The following is a 16,778-nucleotide window of genomic DNA, read 5'->3' as shown; positions in this document are numbered from 1 at the left end:
TTTTATATTTTCATCATGAAAATAGAGAGGTGATAGGGGCAGAACTTGGTGGTAGCATTCATGATTAGCCTGTGGGAGTCATCTCAGGTCTAGAGTTGAGATGACATAAGAGCATTTCCACGTAGGAACATTCCTAGTATGTATGTACCTGAAATCCTTTCCTACCTAGAACCTTTAAATATCCAAGATACGTATTGAGGGCATTTATTTTTAAATGCTTTTTTGAGTAATAGGTTTGTAGGAAAGTTGCAAAGATACTACAGTTTCTGTATACCCTTCATCCAACTTCCCTAATGTTAATGTAACAGTGATACATTTACCAAGACTAAGAAATTAACACTGGTATAATACTGTTAACTGAACTATAAAGTTTATTTGGATTTCACCAGCTTTTCCACTAACATCCTTTCTCTGGTCAGGCCAGTCATGGATACCACATTGCATGCATTTAGTCATCAAACCTCCTTCCTTCCTCCAACTTGTGATAATCTCTCAGACTTTGCTTATTTTTCGTGACCTTAGAACTTCTGACAAGTATTAACCAGGTATTTGTAGAATGTTCCTGAATGGGTTTGTCTGGTATTTTCTCTTGATTACACTGGGGTGATAGACTTGGGGGGAAGAATACCACAGAAGTGAAGTGTCCTTCCCATGTCACACCAGGGGGCAGATGACATCAACATGACTTACCGACTTATTGTTGGTGATGTTAAACTCCATCAGTTGGTTAAGGCAACGTCTTCCAGGTTTCTCTACTTGAAATTATTATCTTTTACTCTTTCCGTACTCTGCTTTTTGAAGCAGGTTAATTAAGTCCAGTCTTTACTGGAGGGGAGAAGAATTAAGCTCTACCTCCTAGGAAGTATAGCTGCTTAAATTACTTGAAATTCTTCCCTCATTTATTTAATTGTATAGTCATTTATTTTTATCAGTATGGATTCATGGGTATTTATTTTATTCTTTGGCTCTTGTTTCTTCTTATTATTTTTTTTTAAACATTACATTACTTTCTGGCACTATCTGGTGCTCGTGGCTCATCTGTATTTTCCCTGTCCCAGACCTAGAATCAGCCATTTGTTCAAGGAGCTCCAAGGGTATTTTATTTTATTTTTAAGATTTTTAAATTTATTTATTTGACAGAGAGAGATCACAAGTAGACGGAGAGGCAGGCAGAGAGAGAGAGGGAAGCAGGCTCCCCGCTGAGCAGAGAGCCCGATGTGGGACTCGATCCCAGGACCCTGAGATCATGACCTGAGCCGAAGGCAGCAGCTTGACCCACTGAGCCACCCCAGCACCCTCCAAGGTTATTTTAAATAGGTTAGAGCTCAAGCTTTTCTAATTAGTACCTAACTAAAAGATAAGAATCTTGGAGAAGTTCACTGAAGATTATACAGTAGTGAAGCTCTGTTGTCTTTTAAAACATGTGGAAGTTTATTTGCTCTTTAGAAGTGTATTTTTCATTATTAAATGAAAAAATCTTAAAAAGCAATTTGATATAAAGTTTATTCAGAATTGAGAATTATGTTTGATACTTGTGTTCATGAAATTTTATGTATTGATTCATTTTTTTAAAAGTTTTAATATAAGAGTAATTGAGACTACTTATACCTGTTTTAAGAGCTATAAGAATTGTAAATTTTTAAATGTGAATGTAAAATGAAATTAAATGAATGTAAATCACATGAAAATTAATTAGAAGAAAGGAAATACCATTTGTTGCTTATTTTCTTACTGTCGAATTGTGCCCTCTGCATACTTCTCCTCTGTGTTCCTGGATCTTATGATTATCTCTGTCCTTGTGCTTATCACCCTATATTATAATTCTTTACTGTTCTGTCTCCTAACTTCTTGAAGACAGCAAATTTGTTTTCATCTGAATCTCTAGCATTTACCGTCATACTTGGCCATAATAGGCACTGAATATTGAATATCCATTTTTTAAAAAGATTTTATTTATTTATTTGACAGAGAGAGAGAGATCACAAGTAGGCAGAGAGCCAAGCAGAGAGAGAGGGGGAAGCAGGCTCCCCTTGATGCGGGGCTTGATCCCAGGACCCTGAGATCAAGTCCCGAGCCGAAGGCAGAGGCTTAACCCACTGAGCCACCCAGGCGCCCCTGATTATCCATTTTTATCTCTAATTTATTTATTTTTCTTTCTTTAAAGATTTTATTTTATTTATTTGACAGACAGAGATCACAAGCAGGCAGAGAGGCAGGCAGAGGGAGAGGGGGAAGCAGGTTCCCTGCTGAGCAGAGAGCCTGATATGGGGCTCGATCCCAGGACCCTGAGATCATGACCCAAGCTGAAGGCAGAGGCTTAACCCACTGAGCCACCCAGGCGCCCCACTACTTTATTTTTTTAATAATTAATTTATTTTTCTCTACACCAAGTGTGGGGCTTGAATCCATGACTCTGAGATCAAGAGCCTATGCTCTTCAGTGGAGCCAGCCAGGCTCCCCTTTATCCCTGTTTTATAGATGGGGAAACTGAGACTTAGAGAGTTTAGGTAATTGGTACAGTGATGACTTTGCTAGTTTGTAGTAGAATAACAACTTGAAATTAGGATGTTTGATTCTTAAACCTATTGCTTTTTCTGTTGTACCACATTGACAATTTTTTTATAAGCTGAAAATACTTCACTGCATTCTTTTCTTTTCTTTTTTAACAATTTATTTACTTATTTGAGAGAGAGAGAGAGAGAGAATGGGAAGAGGGAGAGGGGAGAGGGAGAGGGAAAGAATCTTAAGCAGACTCCTGGCTGAGCATAGAGCATGATGCAGGGCTTGTTCTCATGCCTGAGCCAAAGTCAAGAGTCAGACACTTAACTGACTATACCCAGGTGTCCCAATGCATTATTTTCAAATTGACAATCTCTGAAAGTATTCAGAAGAAACTGGTAACATAAGTTGCTTCCTGGGAGAAGAAAGGGGCTTGAGGAACCTTTTGGAACCTTTTGAATTTTGAACCATACGACTATTTAGGATATTAAAAAATGCATTTTTTTCTAAAGGTTTTATTTATTTATTCGACAGAGATCACAAGTAGGCAGAGAGGCAGGCAGAGAGAGAGGAAGGGAAGCAGGCTCCCTGCTGAGCAGAGAACCTGATGCGGGGCTCGATCCCAGGACCCTGGGATCGTGACCTGAGCCGAAGGCAGAGGCCTTAACCCACCGAGCCACCCAGGCACCCTTACAAAATGCATTTTTAAAAATACACAGGAGCACCTGGGTGGCTCAGTCAGTTAAGCGTCTGACTCTTGATTTCAGATCAGGTCTTGATCAGGGTTGTGAGTTCAAGCCCCACATTGGGCTCCTCACTGGGTGTGTAACCCACTTGAAGAAGGAGAGGAAGGGAAAGGAGAGGAAGGGAAGGAAAAGGGAAGGAAGGGGGGAAGAAGGGAAGGAAGGAGCGCAGGAGGCAGGGAGGAAAAGGAAAAAGGAAGGGAAGAAAGAAAGAAAAAAAAACACAGAAACTCACCAGATAGAGTTTAAGTTGTTTGGTTTTTTTTTTAAGATTTTATTTATTTATTTCACAGACAGAGATCACAAGTAGGCAGAGAGGCAGGCAGAGAGAGAGGGGAGGAAACGGGCTCCCCACTGAGCAGAGAGCCCGACACCACACGCAGGACTGAATCCCAGGACCCTGGGATCATGACCTGAGCCAAAGGCAGAGAGAGGCTTTAATCCACTGAGCCACCCAGGCGCCCCTAACAAGTTTTAAAACATTGTATCGTTTCAGTGGTTTGTGTTTTTATCTTGTTGATTTCCTTTGTGTTTCTTATTTTTTCCCCTTTTATTTTTGATCAAAAAATATAGAGGGTGGCGGGGGAGAGAATAGATAGATGTTCTAAAGGGAATGAAAGATCAAATCTCTCGTTTCAGTATGAATGAAGTTTGACTTTTTAAAGTATGTTACCTAAATCTTTCCTTGTAGGAGACTCTTACATAAAGTGAATATTTGGTGATATACACAAAACTTTATTTGATTATCTTCAATTAGTTAGAGAGGCTCTGGCTGTATTAACAAAAACTCTGGGGCAAACTGACTTAAATAGAAAATGTGGAATCTCATTAACATGGAATAAAAGTTCTTTCCATCAGTTGGATTGGGTCCACTTTAGAATTAGTGTTCTATATCTGAACGAATTGTAGTTAGGAGAATACATGCATGGGTTGGCAGGAATATAAGGTTTCTGAACCAATTACTGGTTTAAAAGAATAGAATTACTGTGATTGGTTTAGGCTAATCAGGATCTGCTCCTGGAGCTAGGGTCAAGTCTTGAAACCATGCTGATGCCACATGGAGGAGGGGAATGAGTTGGAGGGGATCCATCATACTGTCCACGAGAGCTCCTTAACTGCTCTTCAAATAATATATGATACATAACTGATTCCCCTCACCCTAATAATAACTTTTGTGCAGTGTAATTGTTTATGCTGGCCGATGCATGCATGGTGGTTTCTTTTACTATTCTCTACTCCATATAAATTCCATAATTAAAAAGTTTGAAAAGAGGGACAGAAAAAAATAAAGAATAAGTGATGTTTGCTTACAGTAACCTTTTTCTAGACCAGTGGGGTTTTTTTTCCCCCCCAATCATCCTGCACTCTTTCTTTCTCCTCTGCTTATCTGTAGGGCTAACATGTAATTCGCCCTCTCAAAGGCTAATAGGCATATTCCTTAATTATAGTTGACATTAATGCTTCAGGACTTACATAAAAGAGCAGAAGCGTAGTATTAGCGTGAACACAGGTTCACACGTTTTGGAGAGACAACTTGCTTTTCAAACCACAGTGCCCCCTTTTCCTCCCCTTAGTAACTGTGAGAACATTGACCAGTTACTTAGTCTCTCTGAGCTTCAATTTCTGCCATAAAATGGGGATAACCCTATCTTATAGGGTTAAATGATTATGATAAAAAAGTGACTAGATAGAAGTTGGTAGCCCATAGGCTAGCATCTGTTGAACTCCAATTATGATTATTTTCTTCTCTGTGAGGCTCAGGTATCCTAGCCCAATTTGTTAAATGTGGGTATAGCATTGTCATCAATTGTAGGTGTGGATTGTAAAGTTATTAACGTCCATTCCTGAATGCCTTTTCCCTTGAAACCTTTTCCCACATTTGGGATATTGGCTGGACGTCTGCATTCCACAGTCATTATAGCTACTTCCTTATAAGTGAGCAACATTAAGTTTCAGCTGTGGAGAATTAGGTTTTTCTGACTCAAGTCTGATAACTTTTGTCAAGAAAACTAGTCCTATACTCAACATATACTTCACACACAATTGTTACTTTTCAGTAGTAAAAATGTAGTGTATGATGCTGATGCTGGCTGGTCTTTCAGGCATATGAGCATTCATAGTTGGAAGAAATACATCTTTTTCTAAAGATACTGCCATTTCTGATTTCATGCAAAATAATATGCAGAAGATGTTTAGTATAGTGCCTTTTGTAATCAGTATTTTCTAAATGGGTATAAAATGTATGTTATTTCCCTTTTTGTTTCTTGTTCAAATGGGGGGAAAAAGCTATTTCTTCTGTTACGGAGATATTTAAGCTAGTCTGTCCTTCAGATTTCATATTTAAACTTAACCATCTCAGAATCAGAGCAGTACCTAGTTGCAGCTAGGTATGTTTGGGATGTACTTTATTTACAGAAAGAACATTTTACTGGGTATATTTTAATAGGAAATAAAATGAAATAGCATTTCAACTGATAAAAAAAACTTAAATCTTACAAAAGCAAAAGCGACAAGAAATTCATACTTATGTTTAGGGATTTTGTTATTAAGTAAACAATTTCTAATTATCTAAGGTCAATTATTCAGATAAGAGATTAGTCAGCACTTCCCACCTACTATATTCCAAGATGGCAGTTCATCAGGAATTAATATTCTCACCACATTAAACTTAACCCAAAATGTTTGTTTTGGGTTGCTTTTCTAAATATCTTCCACCCTCCGCATTATAGTCAGATGGGAGAATCCTGTATTCCAGTAAGAACCACAATAGCAACTCTGGGGTCCTGCTGTTGTCTGATCTGTACTAAGTGGCTCAAGATGAGATATTAGTAATTCTTCCACCACTGTTCTCAGAACACCTAGGCCCATACTGCAGTTGGTTATAAAGGCTAATTATAATTATAATTATTGAATTATAACAAGCAGTCTTTTTTAAATGAAGAAAAATTCTTGGGACGCCTGGGTGATTCAGTCGTTGGGCAGATGCCTTCGGCTCTGGTCGTGAACGTGGGGTCTTGGGATCGAGCCTCTGGCTTGTGATCCCTCTCTTGTTGTGTCTCTGTCAAATAAATAAATAAAATATTTTAAAAAAAAAGAAAGAAAGAAAGAAAGAAAGAAAGAAAGAAAAATTCTTTTTAACCACACAAATTACCATAGCTTTAGACTTTCCTAAACTTCCATTATCTGGATTTCTCATCTCATCTCTGTGTCGGCAGAGTACAAACTGTAGTATCTCCCTCGTGTAGGACTCCAGAGACAGTGGCAGTAACTTTCCCCTCTTTTGTACATTCCCTTCTCTTTGCTCTGCTCTTCCCTTTTGGCTTATTTTCATTTCTCTTCTCTTTTATATTCTTTAATACTCTTTTGTGTCCCCCTCTTTTTGCACCCTCTTTCTTTGTGTATCTGTATGTTTGTATGTTGACATAGGAAGGGCTCAGTCCACAATCCTCAGCTCTCCCTAGCCCGTTAAGATCTAGAATGCTAACTAAGCTTCCTTTTATGCATCTAACAGGAACAAATAGAGAAAAGATAGAAATTGTGGTTAATCTTACTTGTTCTCATCATATGTTTTGGTTGGGTTGAATCATATGAAATTGTCAATATTGTTCTGATTGACAGAAATAGATTTAACTTAATACTTCCCCTAAGCATTCCCACAGCCCAAAGCCAAAAGTAGGATTTGGAAACTGATTGGTTGAGGGAGAATTAGATATCCCAGAGGTTCTAGCTTAGCCAGGCAGATCAGAGGGCTGTCATGGTGCTAATACCATTAATCAAAATGGAGAAAATTGTGAAATATATCTTGTTTTTGTTTTTAAAGGGAAGATTTGGTGGGGGAGGAGAGAAACATAAATGATCACTTTTATTTTGGGGTGTAGTGGGACACATCCAAAAAGAAATGGCCAGTAGATGGTTGGAAATACAGATCTGTAAATGGATGAGATCATTGGCATATAGACGGCACGTGAACGTGAATGAAGTCACCCTGTGAGGATGTAGTGTGGGATGAAAAGAGCCTATGGCTTCTCTTAAGGACCGGAGGTGGATCATGCAAAGAAAACGCAGATAAAAACTGTGCATAGAAGAAAAAGTATTTATCATCTTGGAATGATTCATTAGCATGTAAAATTAAGAATTAGCTACATAGCCTAGGAAGGCTGTATTTCAAGTATGACTCACTTGCATATTAATGTGTTAAAACATAAGCTAGAGGTTTTCATGTTTCTCTGTAAGAGATCAAATTATTTCACTGTATCTGTGTACTCTCTAAGCTCTAAAGCTTGAGGGCTTTGTGAGATATACTACCTTACCTCCAATACCCTTCTTCCTTTTTGTTTTTTCTGTCTCTCTCCCTTTCCTTCATCCATCCATCCATCCATCCTTTAGTTCTTCTTTCTTGAGAAACTCTATTGCATTTGAATAGTGTGTCAAGTGGACAACCACTGTGATTGTTACCATTCTCTACAATCTTTTTTTTTTTTAAGATAGATTTATTTATTTATTTACTTATTTGACAGAGAGAGAGACACAGCAAGAGAGGGAACACAAGCACGGGGAGTAGAAGAGGGAGAAGCAGATGCCCTGCTGAGCAAGGAGCCCGATGCAGGGCTTGATCCCAGGACCCTGGGACAATGACAGCTGAAGGCAGACACTTAGCCTCCTGAGCCACCCCGGTGCCCCCATCTCCACAGTCTTGAAGTGTTAAGTTTGCTGTAGCATTCAGTCTGGGGCCTACCCTTTCTGACCCATCAACCCCTAGAATCCTTTGAATTGAAGCCATTTAGGGTACTGTTCCAATATGAAACAGACTCTCCAGGCAATGTAGGGGAGGGAGGGAGTGCTGTACTACTATCCTGCTTGAGTGCATGGTCATAGTCCTACAAATTACTGTCAGCTTAAAAGCCACATTAAACTTGATTGTTTAAAATTTCCATCAACCTGACCTTTCATATGCAAAAATCAAAATGAAGTAGTAGGAAAAATTATTTATTTTATAACCTCATATTAACTCTTGGAATATTTCAAGAATGGATAGTTTTTATCTGGAATTTTAAAAGGGTTTGTTTCTCCTTGAAGGGTATAGGAAATACACTCTTTTTTTTTTTTTAAGATTTTATTTATTTTTTGACAGAGAGAGAAATCACAAGTAGGCAGGGAGACAGGTGGGGGGTTGGGGGGGGTGGGGAGAACAGGCTCCCCGCTGAGCAGAGAGCCCAATGTGGGGCCCAATCTCAGGACCCTGAGATCATGACCTGAGGTGAAGGCCAACGCTTAACCAGCTGAGCCAGACAGGTGCCCCAGGAAGTATACTCTTAAGTAAATATACATTTGAAGAATAATTTGAATAGCTTGTGGTAAAAAAAAAAAAAAAAAAGTTAAATAATATTTTTCTTTACAATATAAAATCTTTCTCTGTAGTTCCTTTTCATGCCCTAAAGTACTGTTCAAGAATCCCATTATTTTACTAATTTCCATGAGCAGAGCTCCCCCTGTAAACACTTAACACATGCAATATCCTTTTAGGTTTATTCTGTTTCTCCTAGAACAAGAGCAAGAAAGTTGAATCAATTATTCATTTATTCAATAATTATTTATTGATACTAGATAAGTAAGAAAGAGTAAGAACTTCAACAGCAAAATAGGGTTTTTCAAAAATACTGAGTGAAAAGAGCAAATGCAAAGAAGACATAAATGCAATGCCATGTTATAAATTCAGAGCAGTTGTGTCTGTAATGTTTCTTTAAATAAAAAACAAACAAGTATGGTAAAATGTTAACATCTGTTAAATCTGAGTATCTGTCTATATTTGGGTATCTTTTTTCTAAGCTTTGTATATTTGAAATATTTTATAATTAGGCATTTTTAATTTTTAAATTGATAAAACAAGCAATATGATAGGAAGTGACAGGGACTATTTTAGATCGGTTGACTAGGGAGGATCTTTCTAGGCAGGTGACACTGAGGTCTGAGTAACAATACCTAGATCCAAACTCACCCAGCCTCCAATATAGTGTTAGTGGTATTGGTAGTGGTAATACTGATAATTTTTTTTAAAGATTTTATTTATTTATTTGACAGATCACAAGTAGGCAGAGAGGCAGGCAGAGAGAGAGGAGGAAGCAGGCTCCCCGCTGAGCAGAGAGCCCAATGTGGGACTCGATCCCAGGACCCTGGGATCATGACCCGAGCTGAAGGCAGAGGCTTTAACCCACTGAGCCACCCAGGCGCCCCATACGGATAATTTTTATATAACATCTGTTGAATAAGTATTTTATTTGCCAGGTGTTGTGCTGAACACATTATTTTAGTTGATTCTTCTGACAACTCTTGAGTTGGTACTCATTTCTTCTTTTAAAGATGAAAAGACAGATATCATTAAAGATATCATTAAAGCAACAACAAAAAAACCATTTCATCATAAGAATGAAAAAGTTAATTTGTGAGGTAGACTATTTATTTGGTAAAAGCAAGATAGGAAATTTGTGATAAAGTCACTAGGCATGCAAGTTTTTCTGGCCTTGAACTTGTTCTACCATTAAGGAACTTCTAAGTTCAAGCTCCACATAGGGTGTAGAGATTCCTTAAAAATTAAAAAAAAAAATTTTTTTTTTTAAGGTTTTATTTACCCATCTAACAGACAGAGATCGCAGGTAGGCAGAGAGTCAGGCAGAGAGAGAGAGTGAGAGAAGGAAGCAGGCTCCCTGCTCAGCAGAGAGCCCGATGCGGGGCTCGATCCCAGGACCCTGAGATCATGACCTGAGCCGAAGGCAGGGGCTTTAACCCACTGAGCCACCCAGGTGCCCCTAAAAAAAAAAAAAAATTTTTTTTTAAGATTTTATTTATTTGACAGAGAGGGAGAAAGCACAAGCAGGAGGAGCGGCGGGCAGAGGGAGAGGGAGAAGCAGGCTGCTGCTCAGCTGAGAGCCCAATGTGGGAATTGATCCCAGGACCCTGGGATCATGACCTGAGTTGAAGACAGATGCTTAATCCACTGAGCCACCCAGGAGCCCCCAAAATGAAATATTTTAAGAGAAAAAAAGTGGAGGACAATATGGTGTGGTGATGAAGAGCACAGTCCTTGAAGCCAGAATGCCTAGGGTCACATTCCAGCTCCATCATTTATAAGTTACTACTGCCTGAGAAGTACTTCTCCAGAATTTCATATTGGGAACCCCCATGTATTAGTATTAGTTTCCTATTGTTGCTGTAACAGATTACTACAAACTTGGTGGCTTGAAAAAAATACAAATTTATTATAGTTCTGAGGGGTCGAAAGTCCAAAATAGGTCTCACTGGGTGAAAATCAAGGTGTTGGCAGGCCTGCATTTCCATCTAGAGAATCTAGGTTCCATCTAGATGGAATCTAAATGGGGACCATTCTTTGCCTTTTCCAGTTTCTACAGGCCATCCACTTAAAGACCTTCTTCCCCCAAACCAACAATATATTTTTCTGTGCCCTTCCTCCATAGTAAAATCTCTCTCTGACTCGCATCATGTTCTGCCTCCTCCTACTTTTAAGAACAATGGTGATTACACTGGACCCAGCCGGATAATCCGAATAATCTCCCTATTTTAAGATCAACTGATAAGCACAACTCGACACAAAACCCCAATAATCCAATTAAGGTGGGCAGAGGACCTGAGTAGGCATTTTTACGAAGACATACAGATGGCAAACAGATACAGGAAAAGGTGTTCAGTATCACTCATCATCAGGGATGATCAAAACCACAATGAGCTATTACCTTAAATCTGCCAGAATGGCCAGAGTCAAAAAGACAAGGAATAACAAGTGTTGGTGAGGATAGGGAGAAAAAGGAACCCTCATGCACAGCTTGTGAGAATGTAAATTGGTACAGCCACTGTAGGAAATAGTATGGAAGTTCCTTAAAAAATTAAAAATAGAAGTACAATATGACCCAGTAATTCTTTTTTTATATATATTTTTTAAAGGTTTTATTTATTTGACAGACAGAGATCACAAGTAGGCAGAGAGGCAGGCAGAGAGAGAGTGAGAGAAGGAAGCAGGCTCCCTGCTCAGCAGAGAGCCCGATGTGGGACTCGATCCCAGGACCCTGAGATCATGACCTGAGCCGAAGGCAGCGGCTTAACCCACTGAGCCACCCAGGTGCCCAATGACCCAGTAATTCTATTACTGGGTATTTATTCAGAGAAAATGAAAATACTTCATTCAAAAAGATACATGCACCCCTATGTTTGTTATGGCATTATTTACATTAGCCAAGATACAGAAGCAATTAAGTGTTCATGGATAAATAAATGGATAAAGAAGTCATGTATACACACACACACACACACACACACACACACACACACAAACACAGGAATATTACTCAGTCACAAAAAAAGGAAAAATGAGATCTTGTCATTCATGACAATATGGATGGACTTAGAGGGTATTATGCTAAGTGAAATAGGTCACACAAATACCATTTGATTTCCCTTAGATGTGGCACTTAAAAAATAAAAAGCTGATACAGACACATAAATATACAGAACAAACTGTTGGCTGCCAGAGGGGAGGGATGTGGGGGGTGGACAAAATGGATGGAGGGGAGTGGGAAATACAGGCTTCCAGTTATGGAATGAATAAATGATAGAGGTAAAAAGTACAGCATAGGGAATATAGGCAGTGATATTCTAATAGTATTGTATGGTGACAGATGGTAGCTACACTTGCGATGAGAATAATATAACACAGACTTGTGGAATCACTGTGTTGTACACCTGAAATTAATGTAACGTGTGTCAACTATACATCAATAATAAAAAAATTTTTTTAAAGATCAAATGATAAGCTACCTCAATTCTTCTTTGCCATGTAACCTAGCATTCGCAGGTTCCAAGGATTAAGGCATCAATATCTTGGGGGACCATTTTTCTGCACATCTGCACATCTATGTTTAAATTCTTTTGTTTTTTAATGTTAGGTTAGTCACCATACAGTACATCATTAATTTTTGATGTAGTGTTCCAAGATTCATTGTTTACATATAACACCCAGTGCCCCATGCAGTACGTGCCCTCATTAATACCTACCACCCGGCTCACCCTCCTGCCTATGTTTAAATTCTAAAAGTTGCCTCAGGCAGCTGAGGCCAGGAGAAGCCAGCATTGGCTAATGCTGAGAATTATGAGTTGGACCGAAAGTTGGGTGTAAGCTAAAGGAACTACTGAGCAGTATATGTACATGTTTTAAAATTCTCTTACTGACATAAGGTATATGTGGTCGATTCAGTATTCAAGAGTGATTGAATTAGAGGGAAGCAAGCGAGTTTGAGTTATATCATGGCAGGGAAAGATTAAAATATTAGAATAGACTTTATTTCTGTTCTTTTGTGCCAGTCCTCAGAGGAAAGTGTTCTTGACTTGATTATAATTTTGGAGAAGCTTTGCGTTTAATTTTAAGTTTTGTATTTTTATTACAGATCTTTACTACGTTTGGATGCTACTCCTGACATGGAAAAGATTGAGGAACAATTTGCTAATCTGAGCATTGTTAAACGTTCCTCGGAAACTAAAGAGCCTACTTATTTGCTTGGTATAGACACATCAAAAGCTGTACAAGCAGAAAAAGAAAACTTGGTTGCTGTTTTATGTTCTAATGGATCAATCAGAATATATGATAAAGAAAGGTTATATGTACTACGAGAATTTAGTGGATATCCTGGACTTCTGAATGGAGTCCGATTTGCAAGTTCTAGTGACAGTGTATATTCATCATGTAGCGATGGCACCGTAAAGTGTTGGGATGCTCGATTAGCCAGTGAAAAACCTGTCCAGCTGTTCAAGGGTTACCCTTCCAATATTTTTATTAGTTTCGATATCAACTGCAATGATCATGTCATTTGTGCTGGTACAGAAAAAGTTGACGATGATGCCTTATTGGTATTTTGGGACGCAAGAATTAGTTCTCAGGATTTGTCTACTACTAAAGACCCACTTGGAGCATATTCAGAGACTCATAGTGATGATGTCACTCAAGTGTGCTTCCATCCCTACAATCCCAACATGTTAGTTTCAGGTTCATCTGATGGCCTGGTAAATGTATTCGATATTAGTGTGGATAATGAAGAAGATGCACTGATTACAACCTGTAACTCCATTTCATCAGTAAGCTGTATTGGTTGGTCTGGAAAGGATTATAAACAGATTTACTGCATGACACACGATGAAGGGTTTTCTTGGTGGGATCTTAATCATCTGAATACTGATGAACCAATTACATGTTTGAACATCCAAGATGTCAGAGAAGTGGTTAATCTGAAAGAAGGTATTTTGGACTATTTAATTGGTGGCCTATATCATGAAAAAATGGACAAATTGTTTGTTGTTGGAGGAACAAACACAGGAATTATTCACTTAATGAGCTGCACTACATCAGGATTGAGCCATGTGACCAGCCTTCACGGAGGTCATGCTGCTACCGTCCGTTCTTTCTCTTGGAATATGCAGGATGATTCTTTGCTAACCGGAGGAGAAGACGCACAGTTGTTACTTTGGAAACCCGGACCAATAGAGAAGACATTTACAAAGAAAGACAGCATGAAAATAGCATCCTCTGTGTCCCAGCGAGTACGAGTTCACAGTAATGATTCTTACAAGAGAAGGAAGAAGCAGTGATGTTCTGTTGGAAGTTTACTTGACAGGTTTTATAGTTGCAAGTAGTTATTTTTGGGTACTACCTGTGATAGCTATGTTTAAAGCTCCTATGTAAAAACAAGCCAGTTAGCAAACAGTCCTGGAGAAATGTCGAAAATGGTTTAATTCAGGTCTTCATGTATTCTAAAATTATTTTTTTTAAAGCTGCCAGTTGAGTATATAATCAGTGAGTTGAAAGTAAAATTACATTCCTCATTTTTAAAACCCATCTGTTGAGTTAGTAAATGTTGGGTTTAAAGAAATAGCTTTGATAAGGACTTTTTAGAAGTGGATGACTGGTGTGACTTTAAAAAATCAGGTGGTTTGAAATACGTTTTTTAAGTTTAGGTTTTTTTTTTTACATTTTAAATCATCTTCATTATTTATAAAACCAAATCAGACTTTTCTGTAGGAGCTCCCACTTGCTTAATACACATAAATTAAGTTGGAGTATTTAAATATAAATATTCCAATGATTCTAAGTAGAACTAAGGGTTTTTTTTTTTTAAATAAAATGATTTGCATCTATTTAAAAAAAGATATTTAGTTTATATTTGCATCTATCTGGATAGATAGTTCTTTGTTTTGTTTTGTTTTGTTTTTTTAGTAGGCTCCACTCTGAGTATGGAGCCCAGTGTAAGGCTTGAACTCACGACCCTGAGATCATGTCCTGAGCTGAGATCAAGAGTCAGATGCTTAACGGACTGAGTCACCCTGGCACCCCTGTTTGCATCTATATCTTTAAATAGTTAAATGGTAAACAGATATTTCACTGATGAAAAGGAAATTATCTTGCAGAATTCATTTTGAGACTCAAAGGGAATATACAAAAAATGAAAGTATTTATATAGCAGAATGACTTTTTATTTCAAAATATTCTACTATCTTGTGATAAAATTTTCTTTCATAGTGTTTCATCCATAATTTTAAACTTAAGTGCCCATGGGGAATGGGGGCCATGTAGGAGGTGCTGCTGGGAAAGGATGATGCCATAATTTTGAACTTGAATTTTTGTTTGCTGCCAGTTTTTTCATCCTTACTGTTAAATATTTTTCCAAAGAATCTTAATTAAAAAGTTGGTCACTTGGGTGCCTGATGGCTCAGTTGATTAAGCATCTCACTCTCGATTTTGTCTCATGCTATGATCTCAGGGTTATGAGATTGAGCTCCACAATGCTCTGTGCTCAGAGGAGCATCTGCTTATCCCGCTCCTTCTGCTTTTCCCTAACTCACGCGTGTGCTCTCTCTTTCTCAAATAAACAAATAAACTATTCTTTAAAAAGTTGGTCGCTCTAAAGGTTTGGTATGTTTTCTTATGTTTAATTACAAATAAAAATATCTTTGTAGATAAGAATATTTATAAAGGGGCGCCTGGGTGGCTCAGTGGGTTAAAGCCTCTGCTTTCGGCTCAGGTCATGATTCTAGGGTCCTGGGATCGAGCTCCACATCCGGCTCTCTGCTCAGCAGGGTGCCTGCTTCCTCCTCTCTCTCTGTCTGCCTCTCTGCCTACTTGTGATCTCTGTCTGTCATATAAATAAATAAATCTTTAAAAAAAAAAAGAATATTTATAAAGATGTTTTAAAATGTTTTTATCTTTTGAACTAAAAATATTCTCATGAAAAATACAAACATTACTTGAGAACCTTGTACATTTCTCTTTAAATGTTAATGATTTATCACTGAGACCATAGCACTAGGGGAAAATCATATCGTACAGCACAGTCCAACGTACATGTAGGTTTGATCTAGCTTCACTCACTTGAGAGGGAGCAATAGTTAAGTCCCTGTTAAGCATATTCAAAATAAATAATTCTTTTTTTTTTTTTTAAGATTTGTTTATTTTAGAGTGAGAGCATGAACAGTAGGAGTAGAAGGGAAAGGAGAAAATCTCTACAGACTTAATGCTGAGCGGGGACCCTGAGGCAGGGCTTGATCTCATGACCCTGAGATCATGACCTGAGCAAAATCCAGTTAGAGGCTTAACCAACTGAGCCACCCAAGTAAGTGCCCCTCAAAATATGTAATTTTTATTTGAAAAAATTCACCAATTCTTGCTTTTGTTCAAATCATAAACCTGAGGTTAATTCTGGACTTTTTTCTTTTCTCTTATTTAGTCAATCACCAAGACCTATGCCACTCCACCTCCCAGAATCTGTCTGCTGTTCTTTTGCATTTACCACCCCCCCCACTACTGCCTTAGATAAGAGTTTCATCATTTCTCCTAGATTACAGACCCTTTTTTCTAATCTGCTCCAATTCATTCTTCCCACTATTTCTAGGCTGAACATAGGAAACACAGATTTGATAATGCCTCATGCTGCTTAAAATCTTTGGTACATTTTGATCTTTTGATGGAGCACTATGTAAAAATGAAAAACCATGTTTTTAAGATACTTAGGATATGAGATAATGCTGACTATGTAAGTAGAAAAGCTGTATAAAAAGACTTGGAGACACTGCATTTATAAAACAACACAGGAAATGAAACAGTTATCAAAACAGTAAAACTTTCAAAAATGTTTAAACTTTAGAAGTAATTAATAGAGGGCACCTGGGTGGGTGGGTAGGTTCGATGTCAGATGCTTGATGGCGACTAGGGCCATGATCTCAGAGGTGTGAGACCAAGCCCTGTGTCAGGTTCCATGCTGACCGTTCTTTCTCTCCTTCTCCTCTGCCCCTTCTGTCCTCTCTCTCCCTCTCTCCCCCCTCCAAAAAAAAAGTAATTAATAGAGTTAGAAGATGTAGGTAAGCAAATACCTTTGAAAGTAGACCTCAAAGAGAGAGAAAGTAAAAGAAAAGATTAAAGGCACAGAAGATAAAATAAGGGTCTACTATCAGATTATCAGTTTTTACAATGTGAAAAGAAATGTAAAG

At 38.2% G+C, this 16,778-nt stretch overlaps 1 protein-coding gene and 1 pseudogene across 3 annotated transcripts in view; both read left to right on the top strand.

The window, feature by feature from the left end:
• WDR89 (WD repeat domain 89) overlaps nt 1-15,189 on the top strand; it is a 42,226-nt gene extending 27,037 nt beyond the window's left edge. For all 3 annotated transcript variants that reach the window (XM_004738903.3, XM_045070294.1, XM_013056934.2), the window contains one exon: nt 12,692-15,189. In XM_004738903.3, coding sequence (XP_004738960.1) covers nt 12,723-13,886 — 1,164 coding nt within the window. In that variant the 5' untranslated portion in view covers nt 12,692-12,722 and the 3' untranslated portion in view covers nt 13,887-15,189. The remainder of the gene's footprint in view (nt 1-12,691) is intronic.
• The window catches only part of LOC106005933, a 50,892-nt pseudogene that overhangs the window by 12,658 nt on the left and 21,456 nt on the right, over nt 1-16,778 (top strand).

This window comes from Mustela putorius, unplaced genomic scaffold, assembly GCF_011764305.1.
Source record: "Mustela putorius furo isolate JIRA1106 unplaced genomic scaffold, ASM1176430v1.1 tig00000129_pilon_pilon_pilon, whole genome shotgun sequence".
NCBI lineage: Eukaryota > Metazoa > Chordata > Mammalia > Carnivora > Mustelidae > Mustela > Mustela putorius.
Note: the sequence above shows the minus strand (reverse complement) of the source record. Positions and strands in the feature narration are given on the sequence as shown.